Genomic DNA, 25,552 nt, shown 5'->3' on the forward strand with positions numbered 1-25,552 from the left:
GTGGACTCCAATCAAGTTGTAGAAACATCTCAAGGATGATCAATGGAAACAGAATGCACCTGAGCTCAATTTCAAGTCTTATAGCAAAGGGTCTGAATACTTATGTAAATAAGTTATTTCTATTGGTATTTTTAATACATTTGCAAGAAAAAACGTTTTGCTTTGTCATTATGGGGTATTGTGTGTAGATGGATCAATTATTTTTACTCAATTTTTGAATAAGGCTGTAACGTAACAAAATGTGGAAAAAGTCAAGGGGTCTGAAAACTTTACGAACGCACTGTACATAACTACATGCAGGGGAGAGTGCCGTAGCTCATATGGTTATAAATGCATAAAAGGCATCTTTAAATGCTCAACGCACTGGGTTAAATACAAAAACACTTTCAACCATTCTTATTAAAAAGTAAATGGTTCCTTATGAGTCTGATGTTTATTTATCCCAGTTAGTTGACTGAAAACAAATTCTAATTTCCAGCAACGACCTGGGGAATAGTTACAGGGGAGAGGGAATGAGCGAGCCAATTGTAAGATGGGGATGATTAGGTGAAGGTATGATGGCCAGATTGGGAATTTAGCCAGGACACCGGGGTTAACACCCCTACGATAAGTGCCATGGGATCTTTAGTGACCACAGAGAGTTAGGACACCTGTTTAACGTCCCATCCGAAAGATGGCACCCTACAGAGGGCAATATCCCCAATCACTGCCCTAGGGCATTGGGATATTGTTTTAGACCAGAGGGGGTGCCTCCTACTGGCCCTCCAACACCACTTCCAGCAGCATCTAGTTTACCATCCAGGACCAACCCTGCTTAGCTTCAGAAGCAAGCCAGCAGTAGGATGCAGGGTGGTATGTTGCTGTCTTTATGAACCATTGAACACAAGTGTCAGGAAATGTTTTAACTTATCTCCATTGTCAGCCACGCAAGCAAATGAAACCATTCTGAAAATGTGGTATGGTATTTATTAAAAGAAAAGGAATATAACTTGTTTGACACAGCTGGGGAACAAAGACAATCAACTTTTTGTAAACTTCATTTACAGTACTAGTCAAAAGTTTGGACACCTACTCATTCCAGAGTTTTTATTTGTACTATTTTCTACATTGTAGAATAATAGTGAAGACATCAAAACTATGAAATAACACATGGAATCATGTAGTAAACAAAAGTGTAAAACAAATAAATCTATTTTATATTAGAGATTCTACAAATTAGCCACCCTTTGCACACTCTTGGCATTCTCTCAACCAGCTTCATGAGGTAGTCCCCTGGAATGCATTTCAATTAACAGGTGAGCCTTGTTAAAAGTTCATTTGTGTAACGGCTGTCGTCGGTGGAAGAAGGTGAGGACCAAGGTGCAGCGTGGTAAGTGTTCATGATATTTAATAAGAATCAAAACTGAACACTGAATAACAAAACAACAAAGAAACAACCGAAAACAGTTCTGTCTGGTGCAGACACACAAAGACTGAAAATAACCACCCACAAAACCCAACAGAAAACAGGCTACCTAAATATGGTTCCCAATCAGGGACAACGATTGACAGCTGCCTCTGATTGAGAACCATATCAGGCCAAACACAGAAATAGAAAATCATAGAAAAACTAACATAGACAACCCACCCAACTCACCATACTAAAACAAAAAGACAAAACAAAGGAACTAAGGTCAGAACGTGACAATTTGTGGAATTTCTTCCCTTCTTAATGTGTTTGAGCTAATCAGTTGTGTTGTGACAAGGTAGTGGTGGTATAGAGAAGATGGTCTTTTACCAAACAGAGCTAAGTCCATATCATGGCAAGAACAGCTCAAATAAGCAAAGAGAAAACGACAGTCCATCATTACTTTAAGACATCAAGGTCAGTCAAAGCGGAACATTTCAAGAACTTTGAACATTTCTTCAAGTGCAGTCACAGAAACCATCTAGCGCTATGATGAAACTGGCTCTCACGAGGACCGCTACAGGAAAGGAAGACCCAGAGTTACCTCTGCTGCAGAGGATAGCTTCATTAAGTTAACAGCCTCAGAAGTTGCAGCCCAAATAAATGCTTCAGAGTTCAAGTAACAGACAGATCTCAACATCAACTGTTCAGAGGAGACTGCGTGAATCAGTCCTTCATGGTCGAATTGCTGCAAATCACTACTAAAAAGACACTAATAAGAAGAGTTGCTTGGGCCAAGAAACACGAGCAATGAACATTAGACTGGTGGAAAGCTATCCTGTGGTCTGATGAGTCCAAATTAGATTTTTGGTTCCAACCACCGTGTCTTTGTGAGACACAGAGTAGGTGAATGGATGATCTCCGCATGTGTGATTCCCACCGTGAAGCATGGAGGAGGTGTGATGGTGCTTTGCTGGTGACAATGTCTAGAATTCAAGGCACACTTAACCAGCATGGCTACCACAGCATTCAGTGATACGCCTTCCCATATGGTTTTTACTTAGTGGGACTAACATTTGTTTTTCAACAGGACAATGACCCAACACACCTCCAGGCTGTGTAAGGGCTATTTGACCAAGAAGGAGAGTGATGTCGTACTGCATCAGATGACCTGGCCTCCACAATTACCCGACCTCAACCCTACAGAGATGGTTTGGGGTGAGTTGGACCGCAGAGTGAAGGAAAAGCAGCCAACAAGTGCTCAGCATATGTGGGAACCCCTTCAAGACTGTTGGAAAAGCATTCCAGGTGAAGCTGGTTGAGAGAACACTAAGAGTGTGCAAAGCTGTCATCAAGGCAAAGGGTGGCTACTTTGAAGAATCTAAAATAAACAAATCAAAATACATTTTATAACACTTTTTTGGTTACTACGTGATTCCATGTGTCATTTCATAGTTTTGATTTCTTTAATGTAAAAAATAGTCAAAGTAAAGAAAAACCCTTGAATGAGTAGCTGTGTTCAAACTTTTGACTGGTACTGTGTGAGAGAGTGAGAGATAGATAGATCACACACACCCACACTATTTCAGGTAACTATTGCATACTACATGCATTATAGCTGATTAACATTCAGAGGTCCTTCTCTTAGGTTTTAAAGGCATGTACATATAAGTAGAGGTATTAGTATGCATATTACATGGTGTGTAGAAGATAGCAGGTAGTGTTGATTTGGCTGCTTGAGAGAATATTCATTAAAGTACAGTAGTCCTGATAGACTACATGACCAAAAGTATGTGGACACTTGCTTGTCAAACATCTCATTCCAAAATCATGGGCATTAATATGAAGTTGGTCTCCCCTTTGCTGTTATAATAGCTTCCACGCTTCTGGGAAGGCTATCCACTAGATGTTGGAACATTGCTGCGGGGACTTGCTTCCATTCAGCCACAAGAGCATTATTGAGGTCGAGCACTGATGTTGGGCGATAAGGCCTGGCTTGCAGTCAGCGTTCCAATTCATCCCAAAGGTGTTCAATGGGGTTGAGGTCAGGGCTCTGTGCAGGCCAGTCAAATTCTTCACACCGATCTCAACAAACCATTTCTCTATGGGTGCATTGTCATGCTGAAACAGGAAAGGGCCTGCCCCAAACTGTTGCCACAAAGTTGGAAGCACAAAATGATCTAAAATGTAATTCTATGCTGTAGCGGTAAAATTTCCCTAAATTGGAACTAAAGGGCCTAGCCCGAACCATGAAAAACATCCCCAGACCATTATTCCTCCTCCACCAAACTTTACAGTTGGCACTATGCATTGGGGCAGGTAGCGTTCTCCTGGCATCCGCCAAACCCAGATTCCTCTGTCGGACTGCCAGATGGTGAAGCATGATTCATCACTCCAGAGAATGCTCTAGAGTCCTATGGCGGCAAGCTTTACACCACTCCAGCCGACGCTTGGCATTGTGCATGGTGATCTTAGGCTTGTCTGTGGCTGCTCGGCCATGGAAACCCATTTCAAGAAGCTCCCGATGAACAGTTCTTGTGCTGACGTTATGTCCTGAAGCAGTTTGGAACTCGGTAGTGAGTGTTGCAACCGAGGACAGACAATGTTTTACACGCTTCGGCGGTCCCGTTCTGCAGGGCAGAAATTTGACGAACTGACTTGTTGAAAAGGTGGCATCCTATGATGGTGCCACGTTGAAAGTCACTGAGCTCTTCAGTAAGGCCATTCTATTGCCAATGTTTGTCTATGGAGATTGCATGGCCCCCCTAGCTCTGACAGCTCATTAGAGGAACATTTTTACTTTCTATGCCTGTGATATGTGGTTGTCCCACCTAGCTATCTTAAGATGAATGCACTAACCTTTAGTCACTCTGGATAAGTGCATCTGCTAAATTACAAAAATGTCAATGTAAAATGTGTGGCTGAAATAGCCGAATCCACTAATTTGAAGGGGTGTCCACATACTTTTGCATATATAGTGTATATCTGTGTGAGAGTAAGTTAATTATGACTCTGTGCGTGTATACAATGTATGTGTGTACACTGGGTGGTTATTCTCTCCAGGAGAGGAAGTAGAGCTGGCCCAGTGCATCGCCACACACCAGTTCACTGGAGCAGTGTGGGTTCACCTCCAAGACCAGAACAGGACCCGCACACACAAACACACCCACCTGTGCAGAAACACAGAGAGATAGTGTAAGCGCGCGCACACACACACACAGCATTACTGTGACTATTCATCTGTTCTTTGTGAAATGATTTGAGTGCGTGAAAGAGTTAGAATGACATGCACCTGTTTCTTGGTGTTTCTGTCCCACATTTTGACCGTTCTGTCATGGGACGCCGAGATGATAGTGCTGTTGGTGAGTCTCAGAACACTGATCCTGTCACTGTGTGCCTAGGGAAAATCCATCAAAATTATCATAGAAAAATAAGACAACAGTTTCCTCTTCAAGACAGTCACCATCAGAGAAAAGGGGAGAGATCTTACAGGTTTCCTGCTGCTCCAGGAGTTCGTGTTTGGTGGCTGGTTGAACCACATATTCCCCTTGGAATCTCCACACACCACCAACTCTGGAGACAGGACACAAATTACAGTGCAGATAATAAATTATTAATTACAGATGATTCACAAGTAGTATCAAAATTAATATGAGTATGTGAGTGTCATTGTACTGCAGTGCAGCTACCTCTCTCCACAGTCACAGCAGTTATCCAGCCACCTTTTTCACCACAAGTCTCCTCCATTTCTAGCTCAATTTTACCACATGATGACTGCAGGTCAGTCTTTGGGCCCATGGCATACTAGGGAAGGCAGATAGGACCATATTATAATCTACCAATAGAACTCTTATTAAAACAATCTAAAACAGCAGCAGTGTTGTCATTGATGATGATTATGTCGGTGATGGTGGTAAACTTACCATGAAGCCAAGCACAATCTGTCCTTTCTTTTCGCCCACCAGCCAAGTGCTTTTTTCATCATTGGCCACCATCCCAAGAATGTGTGTGTTATCCTTCCAACTGCAATTTAGGCAAGTTATGTACATTTCAAGTCAGTATTTTTCATCTAATAATGTGTATACCATAAGTGAGTGAGTGAGCGAGCGCTTTACTTGTCAATCTCTCTATCAGCGTCAGCGAGGACATTGATGATATTTCCATCCTCACAGGTTCCCAGCAGGATGGAGCAGTAGTACAGGTGCATCACTGGGGTAGGCACTGAGTATGTGGACACCTTCAACAGACTAGGGACAAAAGGATGACAGTCTTTGCCGGCATGCAATGCAGGAGAACAAGAACAAATGTTGACTAAACTTTAATCCATGTACTACTGAAAGTTTTACAAATTTGCAACCAGCAGATATTGCCTGAATCAATCTCTTATAAATGCCAAATTGGGCCAATAGCAACCGTCGCCATAGTGTGAAAACTTGACATATAATGGCCAAGAGCTGACCTTGCAGCGTTGTGCTGAGGATTCCACTCCACCTTCCACACTGACACAGAGCGTTGCCTGCATCCCACAGCAAACTGGTCATCAGGCATGGAGCATATCGCTGTTACACTACTGTCAGACACCTGAGCGACACAAGCAAATCAAAGATAAACCAACTTTTCTCTATTAGTCATTGAGAGAATCACAATAACACTACAAGGTGCTGAATGGTTGGCACTGTATGGAGATACCTTTTTGTGGCCAACTGCAGAATTGTGTTTCCATAGCTCCACTCTGCCAGACTCATAGCCAGACAGTAGCAAATCCCCACTCTGGCAGAAGGACAGAGCGGTAACAGTGCCCCTCCGGTTGAGAGGACTCTCTGGAGGAAAAAATAAAGAGGGGAAATTAATCAATAAAACAAGTATAGAAATTGGAGGATTGGTTTAGGTTGACAATTCAGGTTGATAAATGTGTTACCCATTGCTGCAGCAACGCTCCAAGACCTCAACGACCGATCTTGAGACACAGTGAGGAATGCCGGGACTCCTTCCTGCTTTGAGACTGCTCCATGTATCCCTCCGCTGTGGCCTTGCAAGGTGCTGTGATGCTGTACCTAGAATTAGGAGGCAAAGAGACAATCAGACCAAGCACCACTGCATATTGATACATGTATCTTATTCAAATCAACCTAAATCCTAGAAATTACAAGCAAATCGCATTAATCCCACCTGGAAGGGGTGCCACAGCTTCACTGTGCCATCATCAGACGCCGTAGCAACCACCATGTCCTCCTGCTTAGTCTCCTTGGTCTTGTCTGAATATAAAACATTTAGGAACAATAAATGACCACAATGGTATGTGTATCATAGTATTTTTTTAAAAGGGGAATAATATTAATATGTTTAAGTATTTAGTAAATATGCAGTACCTGGGTCAGGTATCACAGAGCAGTGGTGTATGCGTGACCTGTGAGCTGAAATCCTGCTGATTTCCATCCCTGAATCCCATTTCCACACGTGCAGCTCCCCCTCGGCACAGCCTGCTATCACAAATTCTCCCTGCAGACCCCCCAATACAACACAAACATCATCAAGACAAAATAGAAACACCATCACAACTTACAGTGCCTCATTACATATAGACACCACAATTTTGCCGTGATGACAGACTTTTTCCCCCCTCAACACCTTCTCCATTAACACTACAGTTTAAAGCCATCCATCCAGTACCATTTTAGAGAGGTCCACACTGCCCCCTATTGTTAGACTCACCAGGCAGCAGACTGCACTGAGGGAGGATCTCGCCAGGATCTCTCTCACACTGCGACCTTTCTGTAGGTCCCACATACGGATCTTGCAGTCACTGGAACAGCTCACCTGAGAGACAAACAGACAGTAAGTTACTTGGGTTTAATTCAGAAGTCTCTTTCTAGTTGAAATGGGAATTATCATCAGAAAAAAACAGGCAACAAAAGGACAAAGTCATAGAAGAAAAAAACACTATACAGACACTCACCACACAGTTTGGGCCCCAGACACAGCCAGTTATCCAGTCTCCATGGCAGTGTGGTAGAGACTGAATGAGAGTAGGAGGAGAGGAACTGGCGTTCCACACCATTAGAACCTGAAAATAAAGTCACATTATCACTACAACTGTCACAAGTAACAGACAGCTCTTAATATTCTTGGTTGTTTCCATCAACAACATTCCCACTATTCACAATAAAAGTAAAATTGCAACACACCAACTAATCTCTCGTGGACTGACTATGTAAACAACTGGTACCGTAGATCTGTTATGACACAATGGGATGCATGAGATAACGAGCAGCATTAGTTTCAGTGCTTGGGTTTTTTGTCAATGGTTTGTGGCGAAATCCTGCACGGAGCCTTCACCGTGCGCTGCCACTTTAAGAGCGCATGAGCAGTAAGGAAGGAGGAGATAAAGATGGCTCGTTCAGCTCTTTGAGGAGGACCTCTTGGGTGGCTCGACAGTTTGATTGTGTGTGCTATGCTGCAGAAGTGTTGTTTGTTTTCAGCGTTTGTAGTTGATAAAGTATTTAACTCAATCATCGGTGTGATCGAGCTACGTCGTGGTTGTTTTCGTTTGGGACCACGCCGGTTATGGATCGCATGGATTAGTAGCAACATTGTTGCGAAGCTTAAACATACAAACCAACGGACAGTCAGACAGTACACCGGCACGCCTGAAGACCACAGCTAAGATCTCTCTTGTTCTCTTTCATCTATCATTCCAGTTCTTTACCCTGCAACAGACTCTCTATTTTTCAAATGCACTTCCCAGTGAAGTTCATTAGAGCTGGACTATTATTGCCCTGCCAGAAGTATTTGGGTGGACATTTTAGTTAAAAGGGAGGTTGCTTGCAAGTTGGGTATTGTTAGTTGAACTGTATTGAGGTAGTGTGTACTAATGACATGTGACTGAGAAGATTGTGGACATTTTTAAGGCCTTTGTTGTGTCTATGAACACCCCCCACATTCATACCCTCTGCACTCATCCACTGGAAGATAATACAGATTATTGCAAATCCTCTGTTGATGACTGGGTTCTTTCTTGTATGAAGTTGCTGTTAATTAATAAATTGCTCTGCCATTATTATTATTATTGTACGAGGTATTCTTGGTGGGGTTACCCCTGTGCTGTGATGTGGGTTTTATAGGGTGTGTATTCTCTTTTTTCTCCACTGGCTATCTGGTAAACAGGCTACACTCTAGGCAATCTCTTCTGCTGATGTGTGTGGGTCTGGTAGTGGTACTCTCTCTATTCTACTATTTTGCCCAAACAAAATCTTTCTTTACCCCTCTCTAATAAATACCGCTACAGGTTATTTGGACAAAACACGATTTCACAGGTGTTCTCAACTTTCACATTTCTGAAGGGGACATTTGGCCCATAGACTTGCCCGTAACTTGCAAAGAGAGCGGGTGGAGCTCTTAGTTCCGATCCTCATTCTCCCTCTTCCTTTAACACGTATGGACTCAGAACTTAAATCGAGCATCTGACCACTTTAGTTCTGGGTTAACTGAGATTACACACCAACCGAAACTCATATGAACACTCTTTAAACCTATACCTGATCTTTTCCACCAGACAGCAACTCCTCCCCAGTTAGACTGAAGGCCAGGCAGGTGACCCCTCCACTGTGACCTCTCAGGACAGAGATCACACTGGGGTCAACCCAGGGGTCAGAGGTCAAGTCCTTCACTGCCCACAGAGCAATGGAGCAGTCATCTGAGGAAAGCGATGGAGAAAGTTAGCAAATTGTTAATAAAATGATTAGATGAATTAGTGATTAGTACAAAATGAATTTACTATTGTTCAACTGAGTGTTTAAGTTATTGGTCTGACCTGAGGCAGAGGCCAGATAAGAGGAGTTTTGTGCCAGGGCCAGGATGGGGCCTTGTTGCACCCCAAAACATCCCAGCAGCACCATGCCTGCCTTCTCCTCCTCCTCCTGTCTCCACACCCTCAGCCGCTGGTCCCCGCCCCCAGACACCAGCAGCTCAGGTTCGTCTGCAGCCAGCCACATCAGGCAGAGGATAGACACCCGCAGGTCCTTGCTAGCCCATGTCCTCTCACCTGCACAATAGGGTTGGGGTGTGTTAAGTGATTCATTCAATTTATTCATTTCCTTGGCTTGCAGAGTTGTGTTTGTTGGCAAACCTAAAACCATATACCTGATTCAAGACTGAAGAGCTTCAACCCATCACCATGGTAACCCACTGCAGCATAACCACCAGCGACAGCCACACATAGAGCAGCGGGCTCCGTGGTTGACATCTTCTTTCCCTTCTGAATAACAGACTCCTGTCAAGGCAAACAAAGTGATTTTTGAGATTCCAAGTGACAGAAATGGAAATTGAGGAACTTCTGAAACATGAGTGGAACAGCATACCTTGGATTCTCCAAATACATTCACAGAGCGACCCAGACCACCTGACCATAACTGGACCTGTGGAGGAAGGGGGGACAGGCAAATAAGGAACCTCTCAAAGTGTGTGTGTGCATATGGTAAGATCTCAATTGCTTACTCCTCGCATCCGCTCTCCTCATCTCCTCAAAACCCATTGGATGAGAAATGAGTTTTGAAACTTCTCCTGGGTTTTGACAAGGAGAGGATGCAAGGAGTATGCAATTGAGATCTTCCCTGTGTGTGTGTAGGTAAACCATCCTTCTCACCGTGCGGTCAGATCCAGCACTCAGAAGTACTGTCCCTCCCAGCAGGAAGGTGAGCACTTCTGTAGATCCGCTGTGAGCCTGGTAGCGCCCCACACAGGTAGAAGCTGGAACTGACCACATCCTCACCTCTCCAGACAGACAGCCAGAGCATAGCAGAGAAGAGGAGGGAGAGAAAGACAGACTGCGTACTGACGTCTGATGACCAGAGAGAGTCTGGAAGGGAGGAAGGATGAAAGAAAGGTTGTTTTAAAACAACGAGCGAATAAAACATTTAACAGTGTGACATCTCTCGCTGCAATATGGTCCTTCATTCGACTCACCGTAACTTCACCCTTCAGCCAGTTCCAGAGACGCACAGCCCCATCCCAACCCCCAGCTGCCACAAGATGACCTTCGGGGTCAAAGGTCACACAGTTCAGAGGGCTAGTGCTGGAGAGGGCTGTGACCAGACTGCCCTTTGGAGATGACCACACCTGTGGAGAATAACATTGATAACATCAACGTTCAAATGAATGGCTGAAGTAGTAATCAGAGCGACTGGCATAGTCTTGATGTGAGACTCACTTTAAGGCTTAAGTCCAGAGACACAGTTGCAAGGTGCTTCCTGTCTGCACTGACGTCACTTCCTGTTATTCTGTTTGAGTGGCCATTGATGAGGGCAGTTCTAGAAAGACAAGACAGTTGACCATTTTGTATGTCTGCAAGATTCGGAATTTCGTAATCCCATATTGGCCTTGGGAACTTTTTTTTTATTCCAAGCATTGTCTCACCTGCAGCCATTCTCAACATCCCACAATTCAATCTGTCCATCAAATGAAGTAGTTCCCATAAGCCCCTTCCTCAGGAAGACACATCCTGAGATTCCGTCACAGCTGCTCACCAGTGACCTCACTTCCTGTTAACGGTCAAGGTAAAATGGACTTAGATTCAAAGATGGAGCATTTGAAAGATATTACTGTCATATTTTAGTGCTGATGGTGGCATATAGTCAGTAGTAAGTCCTTTCCTAGTCTGATAGGTCAGTGGCATATTGTTGTTATGAAAAGAGAGCAGGAGTTTACCTGTCCAGTCTCGGTGTGGACGAGGTGGAGGGTGCCCTGTCCAGTCCCTACTGCCATGACCCCACCCCCTGGACTCACAACCACACAGGTGGGCTCAGAGGAGAAGGTGCAGACCAGCTTACTGTGGTAACAGAGGACACCAGCATCACTAAGATAACAATATAACTAACTCACTGAGGTAGGGAACACAGAGGTCAATATGGTCTAACTGTAAAAATCAGATTAGCTACCTGGTTTCCGTCTGGGTATGTTGTTCATTGTTCAGCCACCTCATCACATGCACCCCTTTCCCCATCATGCCTTGTGCCCATACATGGGCGTCAGTGTGGTTGGGCTCGTTGAGAGCTTGCTGCAGAAACAGGGCTGGCCATGAGGACAGGATGGGAGCATGGCGCTTCAGGAACCCGACACAATCTGTCAGACCGCTCTGGTCTTCAGAGGAAAAAGGAGAGGAAGACTCAACTCTGGGCTTTCTGTCTGAGGAACAGATTCTAGAGACTTTTCTATGCAGGTAACCGGTAAAAAGGGATCAATTATTTTACCTAAAGTGTCCCATGAACCAATACCTTCCGACTCAAACCTCTTGCCTGCAGTGAAGAGAATAATAAAAGTGGAAGTAGAGTAGACTAAAAGTTACTAGATAACCTAACACCCATCATCAAATGAAGTACTTCCATTTCTCCAGAGAGGTGACTTACCAAACAAGCTGTAGGTCTCCAGGAGGTGGTGCAGGAGGCCATGGCGCACGTTGGCAAACAGGAAATTATAACTAGAGAGCAGGCAATGCAGCGCCTCCCACTGGCCACTTCTCATCTGACCAAAGACAACCAAGTGTTAAGGTGTGGTCAGTGACACAGAGGTCAACTGGGAGAGAGGTTAAAAGCTAGAGGAAGTGTCACTGACCAGGTGGAATGGCAGGTTCAAGATGGAACTGGCCTCACAGTGAAGAAATGTACATGTTCCCTGAGGATCTGCCAGCACCCAAAGATGGGCTGAGAGAGAAATAAACAAATCCTTGTGTATCCATGTTTGATTATATACAGATGTAAGCAGGGAATTTGTGTGTAGGATCTTTATAATAGTAGCTACCTGCCAACAGGATATGAGCCCTGGTCCAGTCAGCCTCTCCTGGTAGGAGGAGCTCTTTTTTAAAGGCCAGCTTGACCTCGGGATTGGTCAGTGCCAGGAGGTCATCCGGGCCGTAACAGTGGGATGGATCAATCAGGCTGCAGAACAACAAAGAGATGGACTGTTTTAACGTTCAATTCCTTACAACAGCGCATTCCATGAGGTAGTGAACACTTCTGGGAGAAGGGTAGAGAATTGAACATCAGCCAATATTAGTTTGATTGCCTCATCAACCCAAGTCTGACCTCCAACTGCCCATCATTTGACACAGTCTCATACCTCTGTAGACTCCGCACCATGTGGGAGAAGGTTGCCATTGGGACACGCTTTATGGGCTTTCTGGCCAAGTGCAGCATATCCTGCCATGTTGCCTTCTCACCTCCAGAGGTCAGGCCATTGCACATGTTCAGTATGGCATATAGGTCTCTCTCCCTCAGGCCTGCAATGGAACCAGGGGGGAATTGTCATGACATGTCACAGAGCACCATTGCTGAGCGAGATGATTAAACGTGATTAGTAAGTAGGGTATGAATATTAGTGAGTGGTAGATTTTAGCCACTGGAGTCACTTGAGCAGATCTAAAAGTTGGTCCACACCACCATCAGCCACCAGGTAAGGAGTGCATGTCCAAATTAGGTTTTGGGTAACATATAGGACGTACAGTTGAAGTCAAAAGTTTACATACACTTTGGAGGTTGGAGTCATTAAAACTCTTTTTTTCAACCACTCCAAAAATGTATTGTTAACAAACTATAGTTTTGGCAAGTCGGTTAGGACATCTACTTTGTGCATGACAAGTCATTTTTCCAACAATTGTTTACAGACAGATTATTTCACTTATAATTCACTGCATCACAATTCCAGTGGGTCAGAAGTTTACATACACTAAGTTGACTGTGCCTTTCAACAGCTTGGAAAATTCCAGAAAGCGAAGTCATGGCTTTAGAATCTTCTGATAGACATCATTTGAGTCAATTGGAGGTGTACCTGTGAATGTATTTCAAGGCCTACCTTCAAACTCAGTGCCTCTTTGCTTGACATCATGGGAAAATCAAGAGAAATCAGCCAAGACCTCAGAAAGACAATTGTAGACCTCCACAAGTCTGGTTCATCCTTGAGAGCAATTTCCAAATGCCTGAAGGTACCACGTTCATCTGTACAAACAATAGTACGCAAGTATAAACACCATGGGACCATGCAGCCGTCATACAGCTCAGGAAGGAGACGCATTGTGTCTCCTAGAGATGAACGTAGTTTGGTGTGAAAAGTGCAAATCAATCCCAGAACAACAGCAAAGGACCTTGTGAAGATGCTGGAGAAAGCAGGTACAAAAGTATCTATATCCACAGTGAAATGAGTCCTATATCGACATAACCTGAAAGGCCGCTCAGCAAGCAAAACCGGCATTAAAAAAAGCCAGACTACGGTTTGCAACTGCACATGGGGACAAAGATCGTACTTTTTGGAGAAATGTCCTCTGGTCTGATGAAACAAAAATAGAACTGTTTGGCCATAATGACCATTGTTATGTTTGGAGGAAAAAGAGGGAGGCTTGCAAGCCGAAGAACACCATCCCAACCGTGAAGCACGGGGGTGGCAGCGTCATGTTGTGGGGGTGCTTTGCTGCAGGAGGAACTGGTGCACTTCACAAAATAGATGTCATCATGAGGCAGGAAAATGATGTGGATATATTGAAGCAACATCTCAAGACATCAGTCAGGAAGTTAAAGCTTGGTTGCAAATGGGTCTTCCAAATGAACAATGACCCAAAGTATACTTCCAAAGATGTGGCAAAATGGCTTAAGGACAACAAAGTCAAGGTATTGGAGTGGCCATCACAAAGCCCTGACCTCAATCCTATAGGACATTTGTGGGCAGAACTAAAAAAGCGTGTGCGAGCAAGGAGGCCTACAAACCTGACTCAAATTCACCCACCTTATTGTGGGAAGCTTGTGGAAGGCTACCCGAAACATTTGACCCAAGTTAAACAATTTAAAGGCAATGCTACCAAATACTAATTGAGTGTATGTAAACTTCTGACCCACTGGGAATGTGATGAAAGAAATAAAAGCTGAAATAAGTAATTCTCTCTACTATTATTCTAACATTTCACATTCTTAAAATAAAGTGGTGATCCTAACTGACCTAAGACAGGGAATCTTTACTAGGATTAAATGTCAAGAATTGTGAAAAACTGAGTTTAAATGTATTTGGCTAAGGTAAACTTCTGACTTCAACCGTGTGTGTTGAAAAGACAGTGGATGCAGTTAGTGAATAAGGTGGTTTTGAAGTGCCCTGGCTCTCACCGGTGCTGCTGACAGTCAAGGCGGCCAACGCCCAGCCCAGTCCCACTTCTCTGTACTGGGACTGCAGTCTGCTCAGGCTGTGCTGCACCAGCTCACTCAGAGACGGAGGAAGAGCCTGGAGGCTCTCCTTCATCTGTAACACAGACACTTACTCATCATCTGACACAGATCATCATGACTATGGGTCGGGTCAATGTGACATGCATGATGTCTGACCTTTTCAAAAGAGGCAAAGTTCCTCAGGTCCTCACAGGCCAGGTGTAGATAAAGTGGACTCACTGCTCCCTTCTTCATCAGAAGGGTCTGAAGCTATACAGGTACACAGAGACAATAGTTAATTAATGGTGACAAGATTATACAGAGCAGGTCATACTATTCACAACACTGTTAGTAGGCTTTTCAGAGTGATGATATGGGGTCCCATGTGGCTCAGTTGGTAGAGCATGGTGCTTGCAATACCAGGGTTGTGGGTTTGATTACCACGGGAGACCAGTACAAAAGTGTATCCACTCACTACTGTAAGTTGCTCTGGATAAGAGCAGCTGCTAAATTACTCAAATGTAAAGATAATAACCTGATTATTGAAAGCTGAGTCACTAAGCTTCTTCCCGTAAATGCCAAGTTCCTTCTGAACTATCTCCTTTCTGTCCGGCAAAGAAAGCTGTCCTAAAGGAAACAATAAGGCCCGTTTCCTCTTGGCGAGGACTTGCAGCAGGGCCGAAGTGGAGGTGACACTCAGCACCAAAGACACACCCTGTCAGAAGAACACAACAAAAGAAAGAGTAGAAGTTTTGTATGCGTTATGTTAAATCCTATACTATATGATACTACATCACCATTAGTGGAGGCTGCTGAGGGGAGGATGGCTCATAATGTCTGGAATGGAGCGAACAGAATGGCATCAAACACATGGTGGAATGTTATCAAACACATGGTTTCCAATTCCACTCCAGCATTACCACGAGCCCGTCCTCCCCAATTAAGGTGCCATCAACCTCCTGTGGTCACCATGTACACAGATAAACTGAAAACATCTGTGTACATTTAGGCTAAGTTTCTGACCTGAGGAAGGTGCTGTGGTATCCAATCAGAGGTTAGCTGTCCTGTACCATCCTGCACATGCTCTGCCCCATCAACTAGCAGGGCCAGTGATTGGTCCTTCCTGGTGTCACTCAACTGGGAGTGGAATTCTGTCAGCAGATCTCTATGATAAAACAGATATGGTTGGATTAGTCTTGAGCAGCATTGGCCCTTCCTATGGACTCAAGAACATTTATTGGCAGGGTCATTGAAAGGCCATTTGACAAAATCTGGATAAAATGTTTGCTGTCTGCACTCACTTATAAGAGGAAGGGAGAGGCAAGTCTTCTTTTTCATTGCCTCTCCATAACCACTGTACAAGGCAGCGTAGAAGATTTTCCACAGTGCATGCTGATTGGGTAGCAGCAGTGGAGTAGGAGATGACATCACCTCTAGGGGTTTTCTGGGACTTGGTAGGAGTTCTTAGGGCATTCGCCAGAGCAGCCTGTGTGAAGGGAGGAGACAATTTATGAGAAAAACCTTACAGAAACCGGGTAGGACTAAAATATGAATATATCGTTATACTGAGCGAATAAATGGTTTGTGTATCTCTGCTAAAGCTGCTGCTATGGTTTACCATGAAGACAGTCTTGCCCTCTCCTGGAGCTCCCTCCAGCAGCACCATTCCTCCTTTGAGCTGAGCCTCCTGCACCTTCCCCACCGCCCCAGAGAGCAGCTTGGCACGGCCAAAGAACTGCCGCTGCAAGGCGCCCTGGTGCACTTCTTGCTCTGACAGATCTGACCTGGAATCACTTTCATCCGTTTTCTGTCAGAGAAACAACATCAATACAATGATTGGTGGAAGTGGAACCCAAAATGGCTTCAATGTTAAGTTGTCTGTCATTTTTAAAGTCTCTGACCTCCACAAACTGCTTCAACAGTGCCCCCCAAAGGTCCTCCAGCACCACCTTCCCAAACTCCTCCAGGCCTTTCACATAGGGCTTCCCATCCACAACACCACCCCACTCACAGGGGTAACTGAGATAGAGAGAGACAGACAGAGCCCATGAGACCAATAATCTTAATAAAGCTACTTCAAGACAATGTGTAAGGAACAAAAACTGAGCTCACTTTTCTGTGACTTTCGCTTCACTATCCACTATTCTTCTTTTCAGGTCAGCCATCTTACATTCAGCCTCCTTGGACTCAGGAGCAAAGTCTGACCTCCACGCCACAGGAACAGACCTGAGAAATCAGGAAACAAACATTGCACGATGATAATTAACATTATATTATTTAATATTCAAATGCATACAGTCATAATTTTATTGTTCATATGAATCATTGGCAGATGAACGATTGGACAAATTAGTATTTTTCAAGGTGTGAACCTGGATAAGTGAAGTGGACTGATTTGATAGTGTACCTAGACAGATGGGGTGTCCTGAAGTAGCAAAACATGCGATTCTGAGCTGTGTCTGGATGAAGGGCCTGGAACTGTCGAATCTCCATCTCGGTGATGGACAACCCTGATGGAGCAGAATCCAGCTGTAGAGAAGGATAACCAAATCATGAAATATCTTTATCTTATTAAGCATATCTTCTGACTAGATGTGGCTGCAAATAAAACTTCTCTCCTGATAGAAAACATGACATTTTGTGCAACCAGACAGCTTAGTAGGACTAAGAAAGAGAGAGATGGAAAGAAAGATAGCCTCTTGAGAAGGCAAGCCTTACCCAGCTGTATTGTGGGAGGTCTGGTAGGGATGGACGGGGAGGCAGCAGTCCATATCGCTCTCCCAGAATGCCTAGCAGCAGTTGGCTACGGCACACCTCTGAGAGGCAGAGCTCCACGACACGCCCAGTCTCCTCCTCGGTCACCCCCCAGCGCAGTTCCACCTCCTGCAGGTAGAGGCAGTGTGGCGCCGCACGACGCCGGAGCTCAGGGAAAACACTGCGCACCAGAACATCTCTCTCAGCGTGCATATCTCTGAACGTGGAGGAGACAAACACACGCACGCCTTGCCATCTAAAAAGAGACAGGTAGGACAGAGAGCAAAGTCAGTGATGCAAGAGGAGAGAAAAGAGTAATGCTCAGTTTGTTTCGTGTTCGTTCAGCTCTGTGGTTCTCTTGGTAACCCTATGGCTACCCTATGTTGTCAGAGACAGCCCAATCATCAAGTATGGATAATCATGGACAACCAAACCAGTTTTGAAGGAAACGTATTCAACCTGCCCTGCCACAGTACCTCAGCTTTGGAGTGGCAGGAAGTGGGGTGACGGCAGCTTCTCGCTCAGCCTCTTTAGCACCCCCCTGTGGCGGGATAATGTGATGCAGCTTGTCTATGTGCTCCACGTGATCCAGCAGTCTAGACGAGCCTCTTTCAGCCACAAACCTGTAGAGTTAAACAAACACTTCAGAGACACCATGCCACAATGTCTGTGTGTGTGTGTGTGTGTGTGTGTGTGTGTGTGTGTGTGTGTGTGTGTGTGTGTGTGTGTGTGTCAGAGACAAGAGGGTGAATGAGAAGAAAGCTTGCCTGAGGATCTGCTCGCTGAAGCCTTGGAGTACCACACAGTTCCTGTCTGTGGATTGGTCTATCGTCCTGCAACAGACAGAGGCAGGACATACACGGTGAAGGTTGTAGCTGTTAACACACTGGGGATATAGAACATGGACTGAAAATGCTCCTTCCAGGAAAGAAAGCGAGCAGGGTGACAACATGGTCTTATAGAAAAGGTAGTTTCTCATAGAATAGTAAATGTATGGAGACAGCCCACCGCTTGCTCTCTCCTACGTGGCAGAGATATGCTGCTGCTCAGCACACAGAAAAGCACCCCCTACCCTTTCCCAAAGAAGATTTTCACTATGAGGGCGTTGTTGTTCACATCCTTCCTGTATCGGTCAAGCGCTATGTCCATGTTATTATCCAAGTAACGATCCCCCAGCACGATGATATTGTCCACCTGAGAATGAAGACGGGAAGGTCACGACTCAAAGTACAATTAAGTCAAATGGAGCCCTGAAAACAATCCAAAATGTGCAAATAAACACACCTTGTTTTTCTGCGTCATCTCTCTGGTCATGAAAGAAGAGAATGTTTCATGCTTGTCATAGGCATTTTGAGCCTCCTGTAAGAGAAATTATTCGTTCTACTATCAATCTCCAGTACATCAGACTAAATATTCACTTCAGTTTATTTAAAAGGACTTCACAGCGATGGCGTTATGTTGGAAGTGTATTGATACCGTTACAAATGTGTGTAGATAGACATGAGGGAAAGGAAGCGACAGCCTCACCTCTACCTGCTTCATCACATGCCTGACATTATCCAACAGCACGTCCGACTTGAGCTCTACTTCTGCACAACCCCACCAGCAAAAGTGGATCAGCTGGGGATGCTCAGCGCTGTGGGCTATCATCAGTGACAGTAACACTGCCACCTCCTGCATCTGAGGAAATACACAAATCAGCAGGGTCGGTAATAATCACAGATTACAGCTGCTAGGCGTTGTAGAGTGTGGCCCCATCTAGAAAAAAATCCCTAGCCCCTACTCACTAGGCACTTGTCTGGGAGGACTGGACAAGACTAAGCAATATGGAGAAAATGTGACATAGCATGTCTGAGGGAAGGGTGAAGCTGCTACCATACTCACTATACTTCCCCATTTATTTTAGATCTACACAAGTGCGTAGAGGGTAGAGGCTAGGGGTTGTTTCTGGTCAGGGACGTAGTGTGTTGAGGGTTCTTACAGAGGGTGTGAGTTTCTCTTCCTTAGCTTCATCTACTTTCTCTGCCTCTACGTCAGGCGGGCAGCAGAAGTCCTGAGTGGCGCTCCAGGTGTCGTCCTCACCCATGTTACCAGCGAACAAGATCACGGTGCGACCAGGGAGGGGTGGCACGTTGTAACGGCACGAGATCTGCACTGCTGTTTCCAGAGCCTTGCGGTACTGCTCCAGAAGGGCCTGCGAATACAGTCTCTGGCTGTGGACACACACGCACTTCAGGGTGCATCCTCCTTACTCAGTATAAACATACATCTAATTATTATCACGCAAACACAGTAATGCAGATTTTAATTTTACAGTTTTCCTCTACCTGATAAATATTCATTATCAAATCTCCCATGTCTCTTGGTTTCCCTGTCTGGATCACCTGATTCCTCTCCCAGGTGAATACCCGGTGTTGCTGTCTGTACCTGGCTTTCTTCAACTGACTCTTCTTCATGTTGTAGATGCGGTAGACAAAGGGCACACCTAACGCCACCCTCAGCCTCTTCTGCCCAGCCGTCTCCCAATCCAGACGACTGAGGCGCTTGCTCTTAGGCATCTTCTTCAGAATGCCCCTGAGGATCTCCTTAGAGCTGGAGACCGCTTTCGCTGATGCACGGGCTAAAAGAGGGAGGTAAAGCTTTGTCCGACAACATCAATTGTAGACTTCTCCAAACTAGAATGTATTGATGTTGTTAAGAGTGTATGTTTGTGTGAAAGATACTAACCCATGTTGTTGAGCTCCATTATGACCTTATAGGCGGAGAGGAAACGGAAGGGAAACTGTCTGCTCTGAATCACTGCTTTCTGTAATTGTTAGGAATTTTGTTAATAAATAATTTAAACAAATTCTAGCTTTAGATAAAACTATAACTAATTGAACTCTGCACGCCTGGTGAAAAGAGATTTGTGTTGTGGGTTATAAAATAAGCAGAAAGGGTCGTTAAACTATGGTTGAACTGACCCAACTTAGCCCTGAGATGTTTAGATAAGGCTGTGGGTAACTTTTTAGGTCTTCCATTATCTTGAGTTGTCTGCTAAAGTGGTAATAAATTATAGTGAGCCTTCAGGATAATAGATTATATTGTGTGTCATGTGTGTGCGCTGTGAAGTTGGAATGAACTTTTGAACCTGTTTTCTATTTGTCAGGACAATGAGACTTATTCTGTAACCTATGACGTCATATCTTGGATATAAACCTGTTGTTTATGATCAAATGGGAGCGTGCTCCGAGAATAAATTCTATTATCTAATTTTAATAAGACTGTATCCTATCTATTTTATGTTAATAAGTATCTTACAAGTTCTTATAAATAGACAGATTGAATTTAATTAATGAGTACATTAGAGGAATAATTTAATTCCACTAACAAACAACACCAGTGTTTTATTGGGATATGGGTGTTAATGTAAACATGCTGTATTCCCTACTGCAATTTCTAGCAACTTTTATTTGATCCTCCGCTAGACTTGCATCCTAGTGGTCAAAATCTACATGGGTGTTGGACATGTGCTGACAATATATTTATTATTTGTCCAATGATTTATTCTGCCGAATGCTTGAACATATTATAAAACAAGTGGGAATTTTTTTTTTAAACAATTATTCATGGTTACTCACCCTGAAGGTCAGTCTTCCCAGAATCTTCTGATGATGCCGCTCACTGATGCCCTGGGTTATCATATTCCTCAAGTTCCTCAGCATTGCCATGAAGGGCAGAGAGTTACTGTCTGTAAAATAAATAAGGACAGCATTATAACAATATTACAGCCACAATCTGCAGCATTGATTCACTGTGACAGTGTGTGTGTCAAATCAAATTTCATTGGTCACATACACATGGTTAGCAGATGTTAATGCGAGTATAGTGAAATACTTGTGTGTGTGTGTGTTTTTTAACGATACCTATCAGTTTCTCCCAGGTGGAGGCTTTGTTTCCCTCTTGGCTGAGTTTGCGTTCCCATGTGTCTGGCTGTTTGAGCTTCATGCGCTGCCCTGCCCGCTCCCTGTCCCACACCCCACTGAGCCCACTGCGGGAGAACGCCTTGGGGTCACCAGGGTACCTGAAACACACATACAAAGCACAGTATCGAGATTGTATACAGCTCAGAAAAGTAAAAAAATGTTAGCTAATAGATCTTTGGATCTGTAAAATAGAAAAACATCTGTGAACTTCGATGTTTGGTATACAGTACCGCTTTCCCAGTATGGCGAGGACATGCTGAGCAGGCTCTTTGATGTGGAGCCTCTTGATCATCTTCTTCAGACTGAACTCACTCTGCTTCTTATCCACCACTGGTCTCTCCTCCATTTTCAACTGCAAACATTTACATTATAGTAATTTAGCAGACACTCTTATCCGGAGCAACTTATAGTTCATGCAAAATCTTAAAATAGCTAGGGGGGGTGCTGTGGGTTTCTATATTTTCAGAAGATGGGTAAGGCTATGGACTGCTGTCCTAGCTTCAAACAGAGATATCACACACACACACAGTATAGGCTGCATATCAACATTTCCCAAGACATCACAACAGCTAAAAGAGATTATTAGCATGCTAGAGAACACAAGACTGTACACACAAAATACGACACAATATATACAAACAAAATACGTTTCCATCCAAGTTTTATGCGAGTAAAGTCATACTGTAGAAAAAAAACTTTTTTTTAAATAAATGCTGGCAGGTAATTCATTTGTTCGACATGGTGGGATCTTCTTGTGTCAGTAAAATGTATTTAGCAAGAAAATGGCAGTGGAAACAGCTTTATGCGCATATAGTGATATAAAAACCATCATATCGATATAAACTTGGAATCACGCGATGATATGGTGTGTGGTTCATTTATTTAATCTGTAGCCTAATAAACCTCCCACTACGACTCAGTTTATTGCAGTTTATTAGGCTACAGATTAAATAAATAAACTTCAAAGGGTGGCAAAAGTGCACAGCGATGAGCATGATGCTCCTTTCCACTAAATATCGAGGGTCTGATTCTAGTGACATGATGATCAATGCTTAAAAATATGAATCTTATCCATAATAATCTCATCATCTAGACTAGCCTACCCGCTCTGTATCTGCCAGCTGTTGTTGGCTAGAGTGCACATGCCAAGAATTTGCTATTTAACAACAGACTGTGACAAAACTAATCGCTAGAGTTGAAAATGCATTAAAACACATTTTTATTCAGTACATGAAAACTGTGTGCACCAAGTCATCATGCACAGATTGTTATCCGCCAACAGGTCTGTTCGGTGGAAACACCACTCGTGGGAAATTTAGTATTTTTCTAGAACATTCACATGAAAATCTGTCACCAATAGGATAGAAACCTAGCTCCACACTCACATATTTCTGCAGACTGGTGGCATCACTTCCAAGCATGTTGGCCCATTTTTCCAATTGCTGAGTGGATGGTTTCTGTGATGGAGAGAAAGAGAGAGAAGATGGAGAAGAGAAAAAACAAGGTGTATGTGTGTGTGTGTGTACACACGCTTGCCGTACCTTGCCTTTGGGTCTAGAGCAACTGTGTTTGCAGCGATGTTTGCGTGTGTTGTATTTGGCCAGCTGATACTCGTTGAACTGCTTGAACTTGTCTCCCAGGGCTTTCTTCAGACAGGTGGGTAAAGAGTGGCCAAAACACTGAAGATGACATCACAGTGGAATGGTTAGGAGAGATATTCAGTAGATCGGGCTGAGCAAAGCACTGCACAGAATCCCTGATCTACAAATCAGCTTGCCTCCCAAACAACTACTCATTATGCGATCAAGACGAGCAAACATGTGCAGTACCTTACTGAGTCTGTGTGTGTGACACACACAGAGACAGAGAGAGACAGAGAGAGACAAACATGTGCAGTACCTTACCGAGTCTGTCACATGTAGAGAGAGAGAGAGACAAACATGTGCAGTACCTTACTGAGTCTGTCACATGTAGAGAGAGAGAGACAAACAAAGAGCAGTTGAGATTAGTAAGAGATTCACTGACATTGACCAAGACTCACCGTGCTGTAGAGTCTCACCACTTCCAGCCAATCAGAGGGTAGCTGCACAGCTGCACAGAAGTACCTACGCACGTGTGGCTTAGTGGTGGGCAGATGGGCAGCAAGAGCCAAAAGGAAGTTAGCTGTGATACGGATGTTCAACTCCTGTCTGGTGTACACTGCAACCTAAAGGGGAACAGAAAAATATGGTAAAATAGGATAACTGTTTAATGCACCCGAAAAGCCATAGAGGACCCTAGTTGGACATCACCAAGAGAGGTTCTCCAGAAACACACACCTTGAGGAGAAACTGGGGATCGTCGTTAGAGATGGCTTTGGACAAGTTCTGGATCCTTTTCCAGACACTTTCCTCTACATCCCAGTCCTTCTGACCGGGAGCAGTGCTCTTATTCACCAGAGAACAGCACACCTCGTTCAGCAGCAGGTACTGATTGAAGGGAAAGTGTGAGGAAAATAAATTATGGGGTAGAAAGAGAGCAGGAAAGGGGAGGGAGAATGGTTTTGAGGTTCAGGTTGATGTTGAGATACATGGTTTTCTGTGCGAGACTAAATGCAGAATCTACTCCCTCACCTTTTTGTCTTTCAGTTCTTCCTCCAGTTCATCTTTCCCCCTCTCCATCTCACCAAACTCCTGTTCCCCAAATGGCATGGTTTGGTCCAACTTCTCTTCATCCAATACCATGTCCAGGACAGGCATCTCTGTGGATGCCTCAGTCTCCTCAGCCATGAGGCTGTCCTGGTCAGAATCCTACCATTTCATAAGGAGGAAAGAAAACACTTTCAATGACAACAAAATGTGCCTGGATTGGAAGGGACCTTGTGCAAACTACATCACAGAAAGCCCGAATGAAAAGGATGCATTGTGCCATATACCACAGTCATCTCTTCATAGGAGGACAGCACATCCTCAGAGGCAGGCTGCCTAATTCTTCCTTCTCCCCCCATCCGCTCTTCTACATTCAGAACCGGAGGGGGGAGAAAACAGGTAGGAGGCAGGACACGAGTAGAGGGTGCCAGGGTTGAAGAGAACAGAGGGGTGAGGGGGGAGGGAGAGGGGAGAGAGAGGGAATGAGGGAAGAGTAGTGAATCCTTCTTTAGGAATTTGTTCTCTGTGCTGAGGAGTGGAGAGGTGAGGAGGGGGGAGGTAAGACAGGGAGAAGTGAGGGAGGAGGTGGTAGTGGAGAGGAGGGAGGAGGTGGTGGAGGTGAGCCTGGAGGGCTGGAGAGAGGGGCAGGAGGAGGGCTGGGATACTGGTCCAGAGAAGGCCTGAGGCAGCACAGATGCATGGATCAGGCATCTGTTCTCCATGCTCTGGCCAAGGTAGTTAGAGTAGAGCCCCCCTGATGCAGCCTGCTGGTCCTGGGCCCCATGAGGCTGGAGCAAAGTCAGCACCTTCATCTCTGCTGGAAGACAGGTCAATAGACTGTCAGGCAAATATTCACTCAGCACAGGGAGGGTCCTTTTTACAGTACATCTAGGACAGCGTTTCCCAAACTCAGTCCTCGGGACCCCAAGAGGTGCACAGTTTGGTTTTTGCCCCAACACTACACAGCTGTTTCAAATAATCAAAACTTTATGATTAGTTGAATTAGCTGTGTTGTGCTAGGGAAAAAAAACTAAACGTGCACCCCTAGGGGTCCCGAGGAGAGTTTGAGAAACACAGCTCTAGGACAAACAGATTACACAGTACCTCAAGGTAAGAATGTCATTGTACTGTTTTACACCTATTGTAACCTGTGCACGTGGAAAGTAAACTTTGAAACTCGACTGACTACGTTTGTTAGAGATAAGCAGTTCATCCGCATTCTAGCCAGGTCTTATTTAAACAGTCAACGGTAAAACATACAAAAGGGCATTCATGTGTTTGGGTGGGTCGCTTGTATGACAAAGAGAGTGGTAAAAAAGAACAAAGTTCACTCGACACACAAAGATTGTCTTGTGCTTTAGATATGACTGGCTCATTAAATGAATGACAAATCCAGAACCATGCACCAATGCTGTTCTGTCCATGTCCAGAACACCAGACTGAAGTGGTGCTTGTACACAATGATAGATTGGTACAGTACTGCCTAGTTCTGGTCCAGGGCGTTAGGGACGCGCACTAACGCCCTTGACCAGAAGTATAGCGCATCAATGTTCTTCCTACAAATATAATAACACAGAAACACGAATGTCCAGACTAGAATACATTGTGCCCATAGAACAATATTGTGGGAACTGCACAGGGATG

At 44.4% G+C, this 25,552-nt stretch overlaps 1 protein-coding gene across 1 annotated transcript; it reads right to left on the minus strand.

Moving 5' to 3' along the window:
- Positions 1–4,048: 4,048 nt before the first annotated feature.
- On the minus strand, positions 4,049–24,720 carry tep1 (telomerase-associated protein 1). Its single transcript, XM_039003233.1, has 54 exons — positions 24,574–24,720; positions 23,894–24,070; positions 23,600–23,749; positions 23,323–23,487; positions 22,823–22,960; positions 22,667–22,738; positions 21,512–21,633; positions 21,222–21,379; positions 20,937–21,046; positions 20,044–20,122; positions 19,744–19,936; positions 19,298–19,529; positions 18,844–18,996; positions 18,389–18,510; positions 18,084–18,149; positions 17,793–17,939; positions 17,281–17,572; positions 16,970–17,091; positions 16,675–16,788; positions 16,464–16,581; positions 16,181–16,369; positions 15,864–16,048; positions 15,586–15,727; positions 15,098–15,277; positions 14,740–14,832; positions 14,524–14,656; positions 12,497–12,656; positions 12,179–12,315; positions 11,993–12,081; positions 11,788–11,902; positions 11,632–11,676; positions 11,320–11,521; positions 11,090–11,210; positions 10,799–10,923; positions 10,593–10,692; positions 10,349–10,501; positions 10,029–10,241; positions 9,745–9,801; positions 9,527–9,656; positions 9,198–9,428; positions 8,923–9,080; positions 7,344–7,451; positions 7,100–7,204; positions 6,757–6,886; positions 6,557–6,642; positions 6,306–6,441; positions 6,077–6,207; positions 5,847–5,968; positions 5,503–5,634; positions 5,311–5,410; positions 5,077–5,191; positions 4,878–4,960; positions 4,680–4,784; positions 4,049–4,557 (listed from the first exon to the last, which is right to left on the minus strand). Exons 1-54 carry the CDS (start codon positions 24,718–24,720, stop codon positions 4,438–4,440), a joined length of 7,308 nt encoding a protein of 2,435 aa, XP_038859161.1. The 3' UTR covers positions 4,049–4,437.
- Positions 24,721–25,552: the final 832 nt, after the last annotated feature.

This window comes from Salvelinus namaycush, chromosome 11 (genome assembly GCF_016432855.1).
Source record: "Salvelinus namaycush isolate Seneca chromosome 11, SaNama_1.0, whole genome shotgun sequence".
Classification (NCBI taxonomy): Eukaryota; Metazoa; Chordata; class Actinopteri; order Salmoniformes; family Salmonidae; genus Salvelinus; species Salvelinus namaycush.

Coding starts and splice junctions, on each gene's coding strand:
- tep1 (XM_039003233.1), bottom strand. CDS start 24,720: ATGAAGGTGCTGACTTTGCTCCAGCCTCATGGGGCCCAGGACCAGCAG. Junction 17,573..17,792: donor CCTGCCACTCCAAAGCTGAG/GTACTGTGGCAG, acceptor GTCTCTTTTTAG/ATGGCAAGGCGTGCGTGTGT. Junction 10,242..10,348: donor GGCTGAAGGGTGAAGTTACG/GTGAGTCGAATG, acceptor CCTCCCTTCCAG/ACTCTCTCTGGTCATCAGAC.